Genomic DNA, 16,312 nt, shown 5'->3' on the forward strand with positions numbered 1-16,312 from the left:
TTCTCCTTTATCCCTTCTTCCATTTTAGTCTCCTTCATCACACACCACACCCCTTTACTCTTTCTCACATCTTATTCCACTTCTCTGCATCACTTCTATTCTTCACCACCCCTCTTCTTCATTCTTCATCACCCTAGTTTATTCCATCTCACTTCTTTATTCCACTTCTCTCCATGCCCTTATTTCATATCACCCCTTCCCCTTTATTCCCCAACTTTCCTTTATCCCACCTCTCCCTTGTTTATTCCACTTTGCCCCTTTTATTCAATTTCTCTCCATACTTTTATCCCATATGACCACTTCCTCTCCACTCCTCCTCACCTGCTCTCCTTTATCCCACATCACCTCCCTGTATCCCACTTGCCTCTTTATCCCACCTCACCACTTTTATTCTACTTTACCCCCTTTATTCAACCTCACCCTCTTTATTCAGTTTCCCTCCATCCCTTTATCCCATGTCACCCCCTTCCCTCTATTCCTTATCACCTGCTCTCCTTTATCCCACCTCACCCCTCTGTACCCCACCTCACCCGTCCTATTGCACCTCACCCCCTTTATTCAATTTCTCTCCATCCCTTTATCCCATGTCACCACTTCCTCTCATCACCTGCTCTCCTTTATCCCACATCACCTCCCTGTATCCCACTTGCCTCTTTATCCCACCTCACCACTTTTATTCTACTTTACCCCCTTTATTCCCCTTTACTCAGTTTCTCTCCATCCTTTTATCCCTTGTCACCCCCTCCCTCTATTCCTTATCACCTGCTCTCCTTTATCTTACATCACCCCTCTGTACCCCACCTCACCCCTTTATTCCACCTCCCCCATTTTATTCCATCTCACCCCCTCTATTGCACCTCACCCCCTTTATTCAATTTCTCTCCATCCCTTTATCCCATGTCACCTCTCCCCTACTCATCACCTGCTCTCCTTTATGCCGTATCACCCCTGTATCCCATCTCCCCCCTTTATTGCACCTCACCCCCTTTATTCAATTTCTCTCCATCCCTTTATCCCATGCCACCCCTCTCCCCTACTCATCACCTGCTCTCCTTTATGCCGTATCACCCCCTGTAACCCACCTCCCCCTTTTATTCCTTCAACCTCCATTATTGCACCTCACCCCCTTTATTCAATTTCTCCTTCCCTTTATCCCATGTCACCCCCTCCCCTTTACTTACCACCTGCTCTCCTTTATGCCATATCCCGCACCCCCCCATCCCACCTCCTCCGTTTATTCCGTATCACTCCCTTTTACTGCACCGCATCCCCTTTATTTCTCTTGGTCTCATTATCCCACCTCACCCCCCTCCTCTCTACTCCTCATCACCCACTCTTCTTATCCCACCCCCCTTATGCCACCTCATCCCCCCTTTATTATACCTCAACCCCTTTATTCCATTTTTCTCCATCCCCTTATTCCACATCACCCCTTCCCCTTTATTCCACTGACTTCATCCCTTTATACCATGTCACCCCTCCCCTTTATCTCACATCACCCTCTTCTCTTTTGTTCCTCTTCCCCACCTCGCTTTCCCCTTCAGCTCCAGCCAGAGCTTCCCAACTCACCAAGAAAATTTCACAAAAAGACAAAAAACAAACCAGTAAGCCATGAATATGCTGCTGCTACAATACAGATTTTTATTAAGGATTAAACGCCAGAGAAGTTTTAACTATCACAAATCTTCGAGCTCTGTGGTTGTTACCCATTGTGTGATCAATTTCTATCCCTCAATACAGTACATTCTTCATTCTATGGACCTTGGCTGTTGTTACCCCTCAATAACAGCTATAATTTTGGATGTCATACGTAACCCATATCTGTGTGTTACCGGAGCATGTCCTGCAAATTTGTACCGTCCCGCATAGAGGAACTACAGAGACGATAATTTAGAACTTTTGTAATCAAGTGAGTTTTACTACTTGGAACTATGTGTTCATACCTAACGAGCTGTTATGCTGATAGCAGGATATGCCTGCCAGCTCTCTGTAAAATGGATCTAGGAAATAAAGTCAAATTTTTCCTCTAACTTTTGACTCCAGAAAAGCGTGTTGGGTTTCTCAGTATTTGGGGGAATGACTGTTTGAAGAACCACTGGCCTAAATAATTTGGAAAATTTATCCAATCACAGTGGAGTGACTGTGGGGACACGGCTATGAGTTGGTGTGACATAATCTAGCATTAATTGTTAGTCAGCTGTCAGGAGGCTGATCTAACATCCTAGCATGCCTCTTGAGGGCCTTTCCAACTGAGCTCTTAGGAGGAGGGTAGGAAAGTCAGGAAAAGCATGCAATCCCCTTTGGGGGAGGGAAAGCACCTCGAGATTTGCGAGCTTCTCTGGGACAGGTATTTTACCACAAATGTCACATCAATTAAAGGGACGGCTGCAGTAAGGGGAAAGCCAGGATCAGGGGTAAAAGAGAGAGGCAAGGTAGCACCAGGGTGCCTGAGCATGACACAGAAACATCTCTGCTTTTACCAGCATAAGGAACCAAACATCCCCCAGGAAAGGGGCTGGCAGTGTGTTTGGAATTCTCACCCTGACCCGAGCATCAGGTAGAACTCCTTCTTACCCTCAGATCTTTACCTTCAAGACTCCTTAATGTTTCCTGTGACATCCCAGGTCTACCCCCACCCTTTCCCCCTGTCCGGCACCATAGAGAAGGAAAAACATCTAAGGAAAGAAGTAGCCGATGCCAGTTTTGGCCTCCTTCTCCCGGGGCACACGGAGCAATGGGCGGTCTTGCTCCAGAATGAGGGGGTTACCCGCTCCTTCCTCATCGTCATGGGAACGGGCAGTGCCGGGAGGCACAGCTGGCTCCTCAGAGGAACCTGGAAAATAGTAACAATGTTAACTCATGATTCTAGACTTCATACTTTGCACAGCACCCAAGAGACTAAGACCTAATTTTGAGTTTCAAATACAGTACGAAGCAAGAAGTTAGGGCAGAAATTATTATCCCCATTTAACATGTAAGAAAACTGAAGCTTAACAGTAGAAGATATATCTCTATATCTAGGCCCACTGTGGAAGCTGGCTGTGGGGGACGGAGGGTAAGAGGGCAAGCCTGTGTTAGAGAAGAGAAAAGTCAGACAGATACCCCATGCTCAGAGCAAATGGGAAATACCACCAGGGAAGCAGGGAAGCGGGTGGCCTCCTAACAGCCACCACCACCCTACAGCCAGCCTGACTAATTTTACTAAGCAAATGAGTAACAAAGCCGGAGCCGGAAGCTTACAGAACTTCATGGAGAGGCGAAAGCAGGCGTTGTTCTTCAGTGACTCCAAGAAGGACATGTAGTCCATGACTTGGCCAGGCTGAGACTGGTTCTTAAAGAAGGTGATATCTACAAGAAATGTAACATCTGCATCTTCTTGGCGGAACCAGACGGTCTTTGGATTCTGAACTTCTTTTGAGTCAACAGTATTAGGCACTGGGACTGTTTCCATATTCATGATTTCTTTAAGATTGACAGCTAGGTCTGGCTGAGGGTCTGGAATTGTACTGAGAATGGAGACATCTTCAAGCTCTGCAGTCACATTAACTTCATCTTCTTCAAAAGTGTTGCCTAAGTCTTTCTGAGAAACTGGAATTTCGTTGCAAATTTGAGTGTCCTTGGGCTCTGGAACCACACTGAGAACTGAGTCTTCTTCAAGATCAGGATTTTCTTCAGAGTCTTGGATTTCATGGACATCAGCGGCTTCTTCGCGCCCAGAGATTTCTTCAACATCTGAGGTTTCTTCATTGTTCAGTACTCCACTTTCATCTGAGGATTCTTCCTGGCTTTGAATTTCATCAGCATCAGAGACATCTTCGGGGCTTGTTACCACATGGAGAGTGGGGACCTCTTCAGGACTGGAGTATTCTTCAGATCCTGCAATTCCACTGATTTCTGGAATTTCTTCAGTAGCTGAGGTTTCTTCCTCATTTGGGACTCCATCAAGAGCTGGAACTTCTTCAAGACTGGGGTCTTCTTCAGAGTCTGAGAGTCCATTGATCTCGGGGGCTTCTTCATGATTTGGGATTTCATGCCCACCAGGGGCTTCTTCAGGGCTTGGGACATGACCACCAGAGGCTGCTTCAGGGCTTGGGACCATATGAATACCTGGGACTTCATCATAATCAAAGTCTTCATCAGAGTCTGAAATCCCATTGATTTCTGGGGCTTCTTGGTGGTCTGGAACTTCTTCAGCATTTGAGGCTTCATCATTTGGGATTTCATCCAGGGCTAGAACATCTTCAAGACTGGGGTCTTCTCCAAAATCTGGGTCTTCATCATTATCAGAGTCATTGGCATGGTCTGGAATTTCATCAGCATCTGAAGCTTCTTCAATGTTCGGGACAACATCAAGATCCGGAACTTCTGCGAGGTTGGGGTTTTGGTAGTCTTCAAAATCTTGTCCTTCATCAAGGTCGTGGTCTGGGTTTTCTCCAGGGTTTGGGTTTTCTCCAAGGTTTGGGACTTCTTGCACATCTGGAACTACATGAGGGTCCGGAAAAAAATTAAAATATGGTATTTCATCAAAGTCTGCAATTCCAATGAGGTCTGGAATTTCATCATCCACATCTAGAATGTCCTCAAGGAGAGGAAGACCATCAAAATTCAGGACATCATCGTTATCATCATCATCATCTTCTTCATCAAGCTCTGGAATGCCTTCGAGATGCGGGCCTTGAAACTCAAGGTCATTTGGAATCTCAAGACCTTGAAGTTCACCAAAGACTAATCCTTGATTGAGATATTCAAATACTAGTTCTTCATTGACTGACATATCGTCCTCAGAGGACTCATCTTCTTCAAGGGGCTCGACTTCAGCAAGGACCTGGCCTTCAGGAAGGGCCTGACCTTCACCAAGGGACTCACCTGCAGCAAAGGCCTGACCTTCAGCAAGGGTCTGACCGCCAGCAGGGAACTGACCTTCATCAAAGGGCTTGCTTTGACCAAGGATAGCAGCCCGGGCTTCAGCAGAGGTTTCCACCGGGTCAGAAAGTAAAGCATCCTCTTCCATTTTTATCCGTGCACTCCTGAAGGGGAATGAATTTGAAAAAGCAAGTCAGTTGATATACTTGGGTTGACTAACATAAGGGCGACCTGGAGTCAGAAGCCCCCATAGGAGATCCTCCTTCAGGCTAAGCATGAATAAACCCAGAAAACACTCACTGGATCTTCCTCAAATTCCTGCGTCTGATAAAATCAAGGGCTTCAGGGCTGGATTTCCACACACGCTTAGCAACCTGCTTCTGAATATGGGGAGGCACCTGAGAGCAAAATTAGCAAGGTTAGCTGTTATTACACAACATTTAAAAAGTCTATACTCCTCTGTATCAGGTACCCAGAACTGAAGGCACCATGCACAGCTAATGTAGGAAGGACTTTTAAACTGGGAGATTTGTGGCTGCCTGCTTCGGCTATCCCTCAGGGATGCACATAGAACTCTTCCTTGTCTTGGGAAAAGGAGAGAGAGAGCTGTGAAATGTGTGTGTCCAAAGCTTCCACCCACCTGGAAGAGGACATCCCAGTTATCAATCATGGCACGGACCACACTGACAGAGGCAACATAGTGGTCAATCCCCAGTCTGGTTTTCCTGGACTCCCTCTTGGCAGATGCCCCCTTCTTCAGGAGAGCAGATCCAAACACCAAAGCCAAATTGGTGGACGTCATACGATTGCCTGAAACCTAGGTAAAAGGAAAGCAGGAAGTGATCAACTCAAAAGCAGTAATGGAAATTACACAAATAGAAAGGTCCCTTTTGTTCTTGTTATCCCCTCCCTGTCTCTCTCTCTCTTTCTCATATATTCCCATACATGTCCCCTGCTATGAACCTCACTACCCTTTCCCAGAGCTTTTTACCAACTGTCCATCAATGCCAATGGAGTCCTCGCAGTTCTCAGTGACCTTATGCAGGACCTTCAGCAGACGCTCTAGGGTGTCACTGTGGCAAGGTGGCATCAGGTAAACCAGCAACTGCAGGGCAGAAAGCTGATCCTGTGGCTTCAGCGCTAGAGGGAGGAAATCAGGGGCTGGTTTAGGGGGCGCGCCTTGGCAGCAGCCTGACACAAAGAAAGGTGTGATTATGGTTGCAAATTGCTGAAGGCTATGGGGAAGGTACCTAGGCATCTTTTCTTTGCTCATTCCCCTGGCATTTGCACTCAGGATCCCTAGAACCCAGAAGTGCCCCCATCAAAATAAGACACCCCCCAAAAAGGAGACCCCCACCTCTACAGAATCTAGGTTTTACTTTGCCCTGAGAGGGTACACACAGCCTCAAGAAGCTCTAGAGAGATTTCCAAAGATCAGACTTGTAGTGGAATCTGGAGAGGTATTTTCATCTTCTGCTATTCATTTTGCCTTAGTGCCTTGGGGTCTTGCAGCCTGAGCTCTGTCCCCAGAGCCCCACATCCCCTGTGCTATTTCCTTTCCCTGCCCAACAAGGGCAAGCAGAAGGCTCACTGGCTGTCTGGAGGAAGGACATGTACAGATCATCCGGCAGCAACGAGTCCTTCATGTCCTGGAAAAACTCCTTGAGGAGCGCGGCCACATCGTGTACATTCTGAGAGTCATCCAGCACCACATCCAGGCCTTGGTCAAATTCTTCACGGAGCTAGAAAAAGAGAATACTGCCATTGAAGGCTCTGCCCACCGCAGCCTTCCTCCTGGCCACTCCTTCAATGAAGTTCAGCCCTCAGTAGAGGTAGTTGGCTATATGGTGTGCCTGAGGGGCTAGAAAGAAGACCATGCTCCCCTCACCAGGCGTGACAGTCTCTTCAGGTCTATGGGGGAGCCCCACCCCATGGGCTTTCTCTCACTGACGGAACAAAAGTGTGAACATAGTTGGTTTATTATTACCTTACGCACTCTCTTCTCAGAATATTCCAGGGTGAAAATCCCCACTGTGCTTAAGCCTGAAAGAAAAGACCAAGGGAAGCTCAGTATCTCTGCTCACCCCTCCCCCAGCACTACCCTTTTCCTCCTCCACCGCATTCCAACCCCAACTGGTGGCAGGGGAATGTTGCAAGCCCTTCCTCCTTTGACCTGTCACCCTTCCCCATCTCTAAAACGGCTCTCTTTAATTGCCTTCCACCTTGATTTCACCGCCATTCTTGGCCCCTTACCATGTTTCTCTATGAAGCTGCAGCAAGCCTCAACAACATGGGGGATTTGCTTAGCAATCGGATTGAGGCTCATTTTCCTTTTGGATCCCAGAAGTCGCTGGCCAATTGGAAAGGAAATCCTGGAAAGTTGCAGTGTCTGCAGTAGCAGGGCCCCATCCTCCAGTTCAGCCAGGCTGTCCACAGAGACTGCGCCCTGTGGAGAAACCCAGACTCTGTGAAAATGGGGGAGCTGGGGGGGGCGGGGTGTCACTTCGAACCTTCCTAAAGATTGCGTCACGTTTGCAACGGGAGACAAGTTCTTACGCCCCTCCAACGCGTTCTGTTCAGCATCCCCTTCCTTCTGAGGACACAGGCCTTGACCCTCCCGCCCCACATCCCGGACACTTCACGAAGGGCCCCTGCCTGAAACCTGAAAGGTTGAACTCACTCTACGCCCACGGCGAGTAAACTCCCGGGGCAGGAAGGGCTCATCCCGTCGGCGACTGAAAAAGCGCCGGATGCGGCCAAACATCCTTTGCACCGCGTTTCCCCGACGACGACCACTAGTAGCGGGACCGGCGGCTTCTTCAATCTGCATCGTGGCTCTCAGTTCAACTTGCTTGCGGCGGGTAAGCTCGTTCACCAGGACCTCTTCCAGACGAATGCCAAAGGTCTTGAGAGATACGGCTTGGGAGCCAGGGAGAGAAGGAATGAGAAACGTCAGCGCTCCACAGCGCTTAAATCGGGAGGAACTGCAGGGGCTGTAGCCCTCCTCTAAGCAACCACCCCCAGCCACCCCCACCCCGCCAGACCCGCAGCGCCCCTCCCCCGGGAGGGAGCCAAAGAGACCCTACAGTGATTTGGCTGAACGACTCAGCTCCACTCCACTACCCCGACGGGGTCCCTGCCTTAAGACCTGCCAGGGGGTGACCACCTTGAAGCAATGAGGGCAGTTTCTTCTGGGCGATCTGTCTGGGGTAGTAGATTCATCGGGGATCAGATCTGATGGGACTGTTCAGCACTCCAGGAACTAGTGCGCCATTTCCTGAAACCATACCCTGCGGGGTTTTTGGAAGCCCGAGGGGGGGGGGGAGGGTAGGGGGAAGGGAGGGGACGGGGGACCCAGGGGCAGTGGGCACCACCCTGTCTCCAGTAACCAGGCTCTCGAATGCAGGAGGGGTGCAGCATTCTGTTTCTTTACTAAGGAAAGTACAGTAAGAGAGACCCTCACCCCTCTCTTGTCCTCTCAGAATCAGAAACCACTTCTCCAAGGTGTTTGGACGGTCAGTAGGTAGAGCTATGGGAAGAGAAAAAACGAAAATACACGCACTCTCATACAAAAAGGATTTGATAAGTGACTAAAACATCGCAGTGCACGGATCCACAGGGACGGAGGGGGAAGGGAGGGGCAAACAGCTTTGTCTTGTCCTCCCGAAGTGTTTTGCTTTCACTCAGCCTCAGTTTCCCCATTTGAAAACGGGACCAATTCTGTTTACCTCCCGAGACTCCAAGGATGTCACCACACCAGATCCTGTACGGCGCCGCGTGCGCAGCGCGCATCTCGTTACGCACCAGCAGTAGCGCAACACGACGCTTCAACCTGAGATTCCAGGGCTGCGAGGCCGCGGGACAGCGCAACAGGCGAGGGGAGGGGCTCTGCCTGCGGCGCCCGGGCGAGTAGGGGTCGCTAAGTTACTGCGGGCGCGCTCGTTCCCCGGAGGCCAGCGGCTCCCAGCGCTGCTGCGGCGGGAGAAGCGGCGACACCCGCTGGCCCCGCACTGCCACCCCCCGCAGCGGCGGCTGCCCACGGGGTCTCATCGCCCTTCGCTGGGCTCCTATTTTCGGCTGCGCCCGCCGCGCGCGCGCCTGGCGAGCCCACTGCCCCCTGCACTTCTCATCCCTGCGGCGGCGCCCCTTGGGCTCGAGCGACCCCACCCCCCGACTCACCTCCCCTCAGCCGCCCAATCTGCGCCCGCGGGGGACACCCCGGTGCTCTTCGACCCCCGTCCTGCGCTGGGTCCCGCTCGCTCCCCGGCAGCCAGCCGAGGTGGGCAGCGCTCCCAGCGCACCTCCCGCCGCCGCTCCCCGCACCCGCATCCGCCCTCCCGCTACTCGCCGGGATTGGCGCGTCTCTCTCTCGGTCTCGCTATCTCCCTCCAACTCTTGGTCTCTCAACCGCGCTGTCTCTGTCTGTCCCAGTCCTCCCGGAGTATCTCTCTGCGCCTCCATCTCGTCCTGACTCGTTCTGGCACCGCACTTGGTCCGTCTGTCTCTTCACCTGTCCTCTGTCCACTTGTCTGTCTCTGATATCTGCCTGTCTCACTGCCCCCCAAGCCCCAAGCTTCGACCCAACTCAACTCATCTTTACCTCTTCCCAGTTGACCAAACACCCCTCAAGTCCCACTCCCTCGGTTATCCGGGAGCCGGGAGAACCGGCCAGGTCCGAGACCAGAGGAGAGTCCCTCCCACCCCTCGACCCCCAAACCCCCAATTCGTTCCGCCCGGCCCGGAGGGTCCACTCGGCCCAAAGGCGAGGATGCCACATACCGGGGTACTGCTCACCTCTTTCAGGTTTGAATTCAGAGAGGAACTGCCTGGCCACGAGTTCGTGGTAAGCAGCCTCTTGCAGCTTCAGACGCTCCAGCTCGGAGAGGCTATGTATTGAGATCATCTTGGCCCTGCGGTTCGAGTTGTGTCCTGGGGCTCCTCCCAGGACGTTCACTAAAAAAATCAAGGCAGACAACAACAGCAAAGGGGGCATGATTCTGGGGTACCGCGTCCTTGCTGTCTTCAGAAAAGGAATGCAGCCACCCATTCTGCAATCATCGGATGATTATGAGGACTGCATCATCCAATTGTCTCTGGACCTGGTGGAGAGAACTCTGGGGGGGGGGGGGAGGGTGATAAAGAGGGAGGGAAAACTGGGAGGCGGCTTAACCCTCAAGCAGAGCTGCCTCTGGCTGCTTATTTAAAAAAAAAAAAAAACAACTCCAACTTAAAAAAAAAAAAAAACCCAGCCCTGAACCGACAGTCCAGAAAAGAAAAAACCTAATTGGGCAAAAAAGAAGAAGAAAAAAAAGATTAAAAAAAACCCCAACCACCAACCTTACTTAAAAATTTTCAATGAAAATTAAGATAAGAATAAGGTAATATTCTTCCATTAATTATTTAGAACACTGATGAAGTTTATTTTTATTTTTTTAATGATAATGCTTGATGCTGTTCAGTTTGGGTGAAATGGGTACATTCATCTAGGTTAGGAGCTCTGTAAATTTTGTACAGCTCTTCCAGAATGCAAACTGGACACATGAATCTGAAGCCAAAAGTCATCCCCAGGCCCTTTGACCCAGTGATTTCCCTTCTAGGAATCTATCCTAATGAAATCTTCCTATAGAAAGGAAAAACCATGTGTACATGAACCGTAACAGTAAAAGAACTGTAACAGTAAAAGAAAAAAAAAAAAACTAGCCCAGCAACAAGACTAGTTATATACATTAGGGAATAGCCATTGTATGGAAAATTATGCAGTCATTAAAGTGATGCTTACAAGGAACTTTTAAACAACAAATATAAAATACAGAATTGTATCAATTATGATTACAACTATGTGAAGGAAAACATGCATAAAAATAAAAGACTAAAATAAATGCACCCAATTACTCATGGTATCTGTATTAAGTGGTGGGATTCTGTTGCCCTTTGCCTTTTGTCTATTTACCAAAAATTGTGCAACTTGATTGTTATTTTTTCCTGAAAAAAAAAAAAAGTTTGTACCAAAACAAACATCATTTCCAGTCCGCTTCTAATGAGACCTTCTATACAGGATTGGTATAGTGAAGTTTCTTTGTGTGTTGGCAAACCTGTTTTAGATGCCCCTTCTCCATCGTGCCCGCTATCTCCTACTGCTCCCAGAATGCACAGGACCCCCCCCCAGTGGGGATCTCCCTGAACCCCACACAGCATCCTAACTGCACATCTTCACCTCTAGTATTAATTTGTTTTTTCATGCATGCATTTAAAAGAATAAAAAGGTTTATTAATTGCCCACTTTGTGCCAGGCACTAAAGATTCAAATATGAGTGAAATAATAATATTCTTTTCATTAAGGGTTTAACAGTGCAGTGATGGAAATACGAAGGTTAGCAACAATTTACAAAACCCTGTGATAAGTCAATCGCCCAAGATATAAACAAACTACTGTGAGAACAGAAAGGAGGAATCCTCTAAGTCTGCCTGGAGATAAGGAGGGGGGAGCGTCCGGAAAGAGAGAACAGCTTGTGCAAAGGCAAGGACATGGGAGAGAGGTTGTTATATTCTTAAAGCTGTATAAAGGGGATGGACGGAGATAAATCTGGGTAGGCAGGAATGAGATCATGAATGACCCTATATGCCATGTTATGGAGCTGGACTTTCTCTTGAAGGCAATAGAGAACTACTGCAGGTTTTTAAGTGGGAAGTGACAGAGAGCTGCAGCTTGGAAAAATCACAGAGCAGTGAAAAGCCTGGTTTGGGTAGAAAGACTGAAGTAGATAGATGAGCCAAGAGGCAGGAGACGATGACAGAAGTCAGTGTCATTGGGGCTGGATTTCATGGGTAGAATTGACAGGACTTAGAGAAATCTTTTATTGTAAGGGGAAGGATAGCTCCGAAGTTTATGGTCTGGGTGAGTGTGTGATGCTTATTCCCAACAGAGAAGATAATTTGGGACATGGGAAACTAAACCTTTTGACAGGAAGGGAAGTGGTCACATGCAACTTTTCTGAGCTCCCCTTGCCCATGGAGTTTCACGATAATAGTCTATATATTATTGGGAGGGGGGAGTGCTTTAAACTCCAAAGATCAGGTAATGTAGCATTGACAGAGAAAGGATAGGTAGAAGTTTATCATCCAATAATCTATATAAAAGAGCTCTAGCCAAAAACAAAAACAAAAAAATCCCTCACTTCTTTTGTTTCCAAAATTCTCTTTTGCCCACTTTCCTTAAATGGCCAGAGTCACACATGTCAGAAATAAACACTTGCCTCATAATTAAGTTCAGTACCAGATAGGATGAGGAGTATTTTTTTATGCCTTTTGAACTGAGCTATAAAGCAAAATCTTAGCATACATCTTTATAAAAGTTCCTTCAAAATGCAAAGCAATATCTGTTGGCCCCAAAGTGAACACCTAAGCCCAGCCACCAAACTGCATCCACAAAATGACCATCTTAACCAAAGGCACATGCAGAGAACCTAACCACAGCATCCAATTAAGAGCCAGTAATTCCTGATTCACAAAGACAGGTCCAAAATCAATTAGCCAAAGGTCTCATTCTGACATACACAGCCTAGCTCTGGTTTAATTTTTTTACATGACTCCTTTTTTTTCCCTTACCCAATTCAAACCTTTTGGTACCTGTTTTGGAGTTGCAGCTATTTCTTCTTGCCAAGGGTTACAAGATCTGGTCATCCAAAGAGTATAGCTGGTTCTTTTACCCAAAAATCAGGATGAAAATCAATCCTTCTTCTTCTCCCCAAATAAGATGAGAACAAATAAGAGAACCTCAAAACAATGTCAGCCAAGAGAGAGAGAGAGAGAAGCCTTTGAGAGATGAGTCAGCCTAGATGCTTACAATTCCAAAGAAAATCAAAGGCCTTAGAATAAACCGTTTGTCATTGCCTCCTGCTCAAAGATACAGGGCTAAACTTAAGAGTAATCTTATGCTGCAATTCTGCCAGCAAAATTGACACTGTCTTGCATGCCTTCAACTCTCTCAGGGGAACAGTAGATATTAGACAGAAGCAGAATTAAGAAGGTCAGTGTGCCCAGACAAGAAGCAGATGGGCAGGTTGGGGAGGAGGGACCAGTAACTAGGCTTCAACACTATGAGAGGCACATAACAGATTCTTGAGATTTGAATATCTGTCCTAGGGCATGACTTTCCAAGATGATCACAAGAGGAGGCTCCTCACAGAGAGCCAGGTGCCAAGAGACCTCTCTTGCTCCAAAGTGTCTTCCCCTTCCCATTCAGCATGCTCTGGCACTGGCCAGAAGTGACCATAACATCGAAAAGGAAGAAGGAAGATGAAAGCAAGCCCTCTAAATTTCAGCCTAAAATTCAACACATTTGCAAAAACAATATCCTTAGAAAAATATCTGTAAAGGCCCCTGGGGTCAGATCTAAGTAGAACTGAGTTCAAAGCCAGGCTTTATTACTTCTTAGCTGTGTGGCCTTAGGAAACTTTGTTGAATTCTCTGAACCTCAGTGGCTTCCTCTATAAAATGGGGAAACCGTGAAGTATCCATTTCAGCAATTGTATAAGAATTGAATAATATATATGTGATACTTAGCATTGGTTTTTAATAAACACATTGATATTCAAGGTTCTTTACTGAGGGTCTGACTTTATCAGAAAGTATCAGGTTTCAAAAGTAATTGCATAAAATTAGAATGTGTATCAATGCATCCATCCGACTTGGTTCAATCTTTACAAAATTTGAATTAAATTAAAACAGGCAAAAAAGATCTTGGGAGACTGTTGCAAATAGATCTTCCTTCTTCAATCTCCAATGACATCAGGGTCAAGTATTTAAAAAATTATAAAATTTAGAAAAACTAATTGCATAGGTCAAATTTTCAAATGCTACTATTCAGATTAGTAAAATGCTTGTAAGTCTCAAAATTTATCTATCTTTTAAACCATCTAATTTCACATTGTCACCAGCAAAAGAACATATAATTTCATTTCTATCAGTAAAGGGCCTAGGATATTAGCAGATACTGAGAGACAAAATTTGAACAAAGAGCAGAGATACAACCCAATCAACTCTCCAGTAATAATGAAGAGAGGAAACACACGAGTGGCATCAAGCTTGTTCCTCACATCCTCCTGAAATGCACGGCACAGATGGAGAAACAAATTAACGTCAGAAAGGTCACCCCGCTTCGACATTGTGAGGACAGAAATGTTTCAGCTAAGCATAAATCCACAGCCTTCACAATTTGGAGGACTAATTTACTCCATTGTCCCCATCAAATAGTTAGGGGTGGTACAGTGCTCACTAGTAAACACCTCAGGAAAAAAAAAAAAAAGACTGCACTCATGCTGTTAGAATCCTAATAAATTAGGCATTCTATGGCACCATCAGAATTTTGCTTCTAGCCACTAAGAGATCTTTGAAGTTTGAGAAACTGACAGTGTGCAAGGCTGAGTACCCAGAAGATATTGCATCTACGGTATTCAAATATCTACAGGCAGTAACAATGAATAAAAACATCCCCATTAATATATCACAACATGGGAGAGAGATTACAGGTCTCTAGATGAAAACATTCGGGCACCAATTTGGTCTGCTGGCACATTACCTCATTCGTCCCTGAGCATTAATGAGTTAGCCTTTAAGTTGTTATTCCATAACCTCCATTTCAGCAAAGGCTGCAGTCGTGATGAACAAAATGGCTCATTTTACCCTATGCGGTGTACTGCCCCAAGATAATTAATTCGGGGGCAGCATTCAATACGTGAGTCAGCCCATCACTCCAGAGCAGACACTCATAAACTGAAGGTAGTACTGTTAAAATACATTCAGAAAAGCTCTGGCATCAAAAAATGTTTCCAGAACTTATTAGAATATTAGAATGGATCAGAGGTAGAAGGGACCCTAGCCATCACCTAGTCCAAAGCTTTCACACTACAGTTCAAAAAACTGAGGGTCAGAGATAGGAGTTTGCCCAAGGCCATACAGCAATCTGACAGAAAACCTAGGCAAGAACCCAGTTCTTCTCAGACCTAGGGCTCTTTCCACTGTCTCATCCACCTTTGTTCTTAATAGCTACAAAATAATTAGCTAAATAATGAAATCAAAAGAATAGATACATAATCAAAGCCTGATTCGATAAAATAAGGGAGGTCACATCCAAAGGCAGAGAGCCACCACAAATTACAATCTCTTTGTAAAATAAGGACAGTTGTCATTGTATAGAATGTGGGATGCCCTTTTAAAATTTTATTGACTAAAGAACTCACGCTCAGGATGGTGAAAGGTAATCTTCGTGCTATAAACATCCCAAACCATAGTGTAGACGAGGTGATGTGACATTAAATACAAGAAGACATAGTTGTATTAGGTATAGATATTCTCCCTGTTATCTGCAGTATGTGTCAGAGTACATAATACTGCTAGTATCACAAGCTGTATCACCCTTTATCTTTTTTTCCCTTTTGGTTGCTGCTTCTATTATGTCGTGGTAGAAAAAATAAAACAAGAAAATATGATGTTCCATCAACAGGAGGTAATTTTTTCTAATGTCTAATTTTTCTTGTGCTTTTCACATTCTCAAAAGCTTTCCATGAGTCTGTTATTTTCAGACCCTAGCACACAGTAGGTGTTCAATGTGTTTGTTGGGTGAATCACAGGATTATAAATTCTGACAGTTTTGAGAGAACATAAAGGCCTTGTAATTAAAACTGCTATTTGTGACTCATGGATAAATGAATCATGCCATTTTATTCTCACAACAACCCCTGGGAAGGAGGTAGGTTTGGTATTATGCTTCCCATTTTACAGATAACAACAAATTAGGACTCCGGAGAGGTTGTAACTTACCTGAAGTTGCACTAACATACCATGGAGGGATATGATCTGGGAACTAGCCTATCTCCAGACCTGGTCTTGCCCTCCCCACCAAAACATGGCATTTCTTGGTTTACAACACCAACATTTGCTGCCTGGAACTGGAATGACCTGAATCAAGATTTCCTTTCCTAAAGAGATGGCTAGATTTTGAGGGCTTTCTTTATAAACACTATTCTTGGGAAATGGTAATGAAAGGAGGTGATTGATAGACAGGATAAATAGATAGAGATAAATGATGATAGAGATATATGGTTTTGAAAAACACTGTTATGAAAGAGAGAGAAAAAGAATGAATAGAGAGAAAGGCACCAAAAGTGCTCTGTACTCCACCCATCACATCTCTTGCCTCAGCCCACTCCCCAAACTGTCAGCATGGAATCCTGAAAAGGTCCTGAGATATGGGCTAGAACTCGGGCTCAAATTCCAGCCTTACCACATGTAAGTTCGCACAATCACCAACCAAGTGACCCGGAGCTAATTTTCAAACTTTTACGAGCCTCAGTTCAAAATCATGGTACCTATTAGGTGTGCCTGTGGTAAAGATTAAACAAAAGACAGGATGGAATGAAAGAATCCTCCAAAGGGTCAGTGCTGAACCAAG

The 16,312-nt window shown here is 46.3% G+C and overlaps 1 protein-coding gene across 4 annotated transcripts in view; it reads right to left on the reverse strand.

The window, feature by feature from the left end:
* Positions 1-1,616: 1,616 nt before the first annotated feature.
* ARHGAP36 (Rho GTPase activating protein 36) overlaps positions 1,617-16,312 on the reverse strand; it is a 31,404-nt gene continuing 16,708 nt past the window's right edge. The window contains exons 2-12 of one of the 4 annotated variants that reach the window (XM_060407220.1): positions 9,658-9,816; positions 8,327-8,392; positions 7,544-7,782; positions 7,117-7,309; positions 6,851-6,906; positions 6,455-6,605; positions 5,855-6,003; positions 5,504-5,680; positions 5,164-5,261; positions 4,921-5,027; positions 1,617-2,833 (exon numbers count right to left, since the gene is read on the reverse strand). In XM_060407220.1, the coding sequence (XP_060263203.1) occupies positions 2,676-2,833; positions 4,921-5,027; positions 5,164-5,261; positions 5,504-5,680; positions 5,855-6,003; positions 6,455-6,605; positions 6,851-6,906; positions 7,117-7,309; positions 7,544-7,782; positions 8,327-8,392; positions 9,658-9,816 (1,553 nt within the window). In that variant the 3' untranslated portion in view covers positions 1,617-2,675. 4 annotated transcript variants of the gene reach the window in all.

Source organism: Ovis aries, chromosome X, assembly GCF_016772045.2.
Source record: "Ovis aries strain OAR_USU_Benz2616 breed Rambouillet chromosome X, ARS-UI_Ramb_v3.0, whole genome shotgun sequence".
Lineage (NCBI taxonomy): Eukaryota > Metazoa > Chordata > Mammalia > Artiodactyla > Bovidae > Ovis > Ovis aries.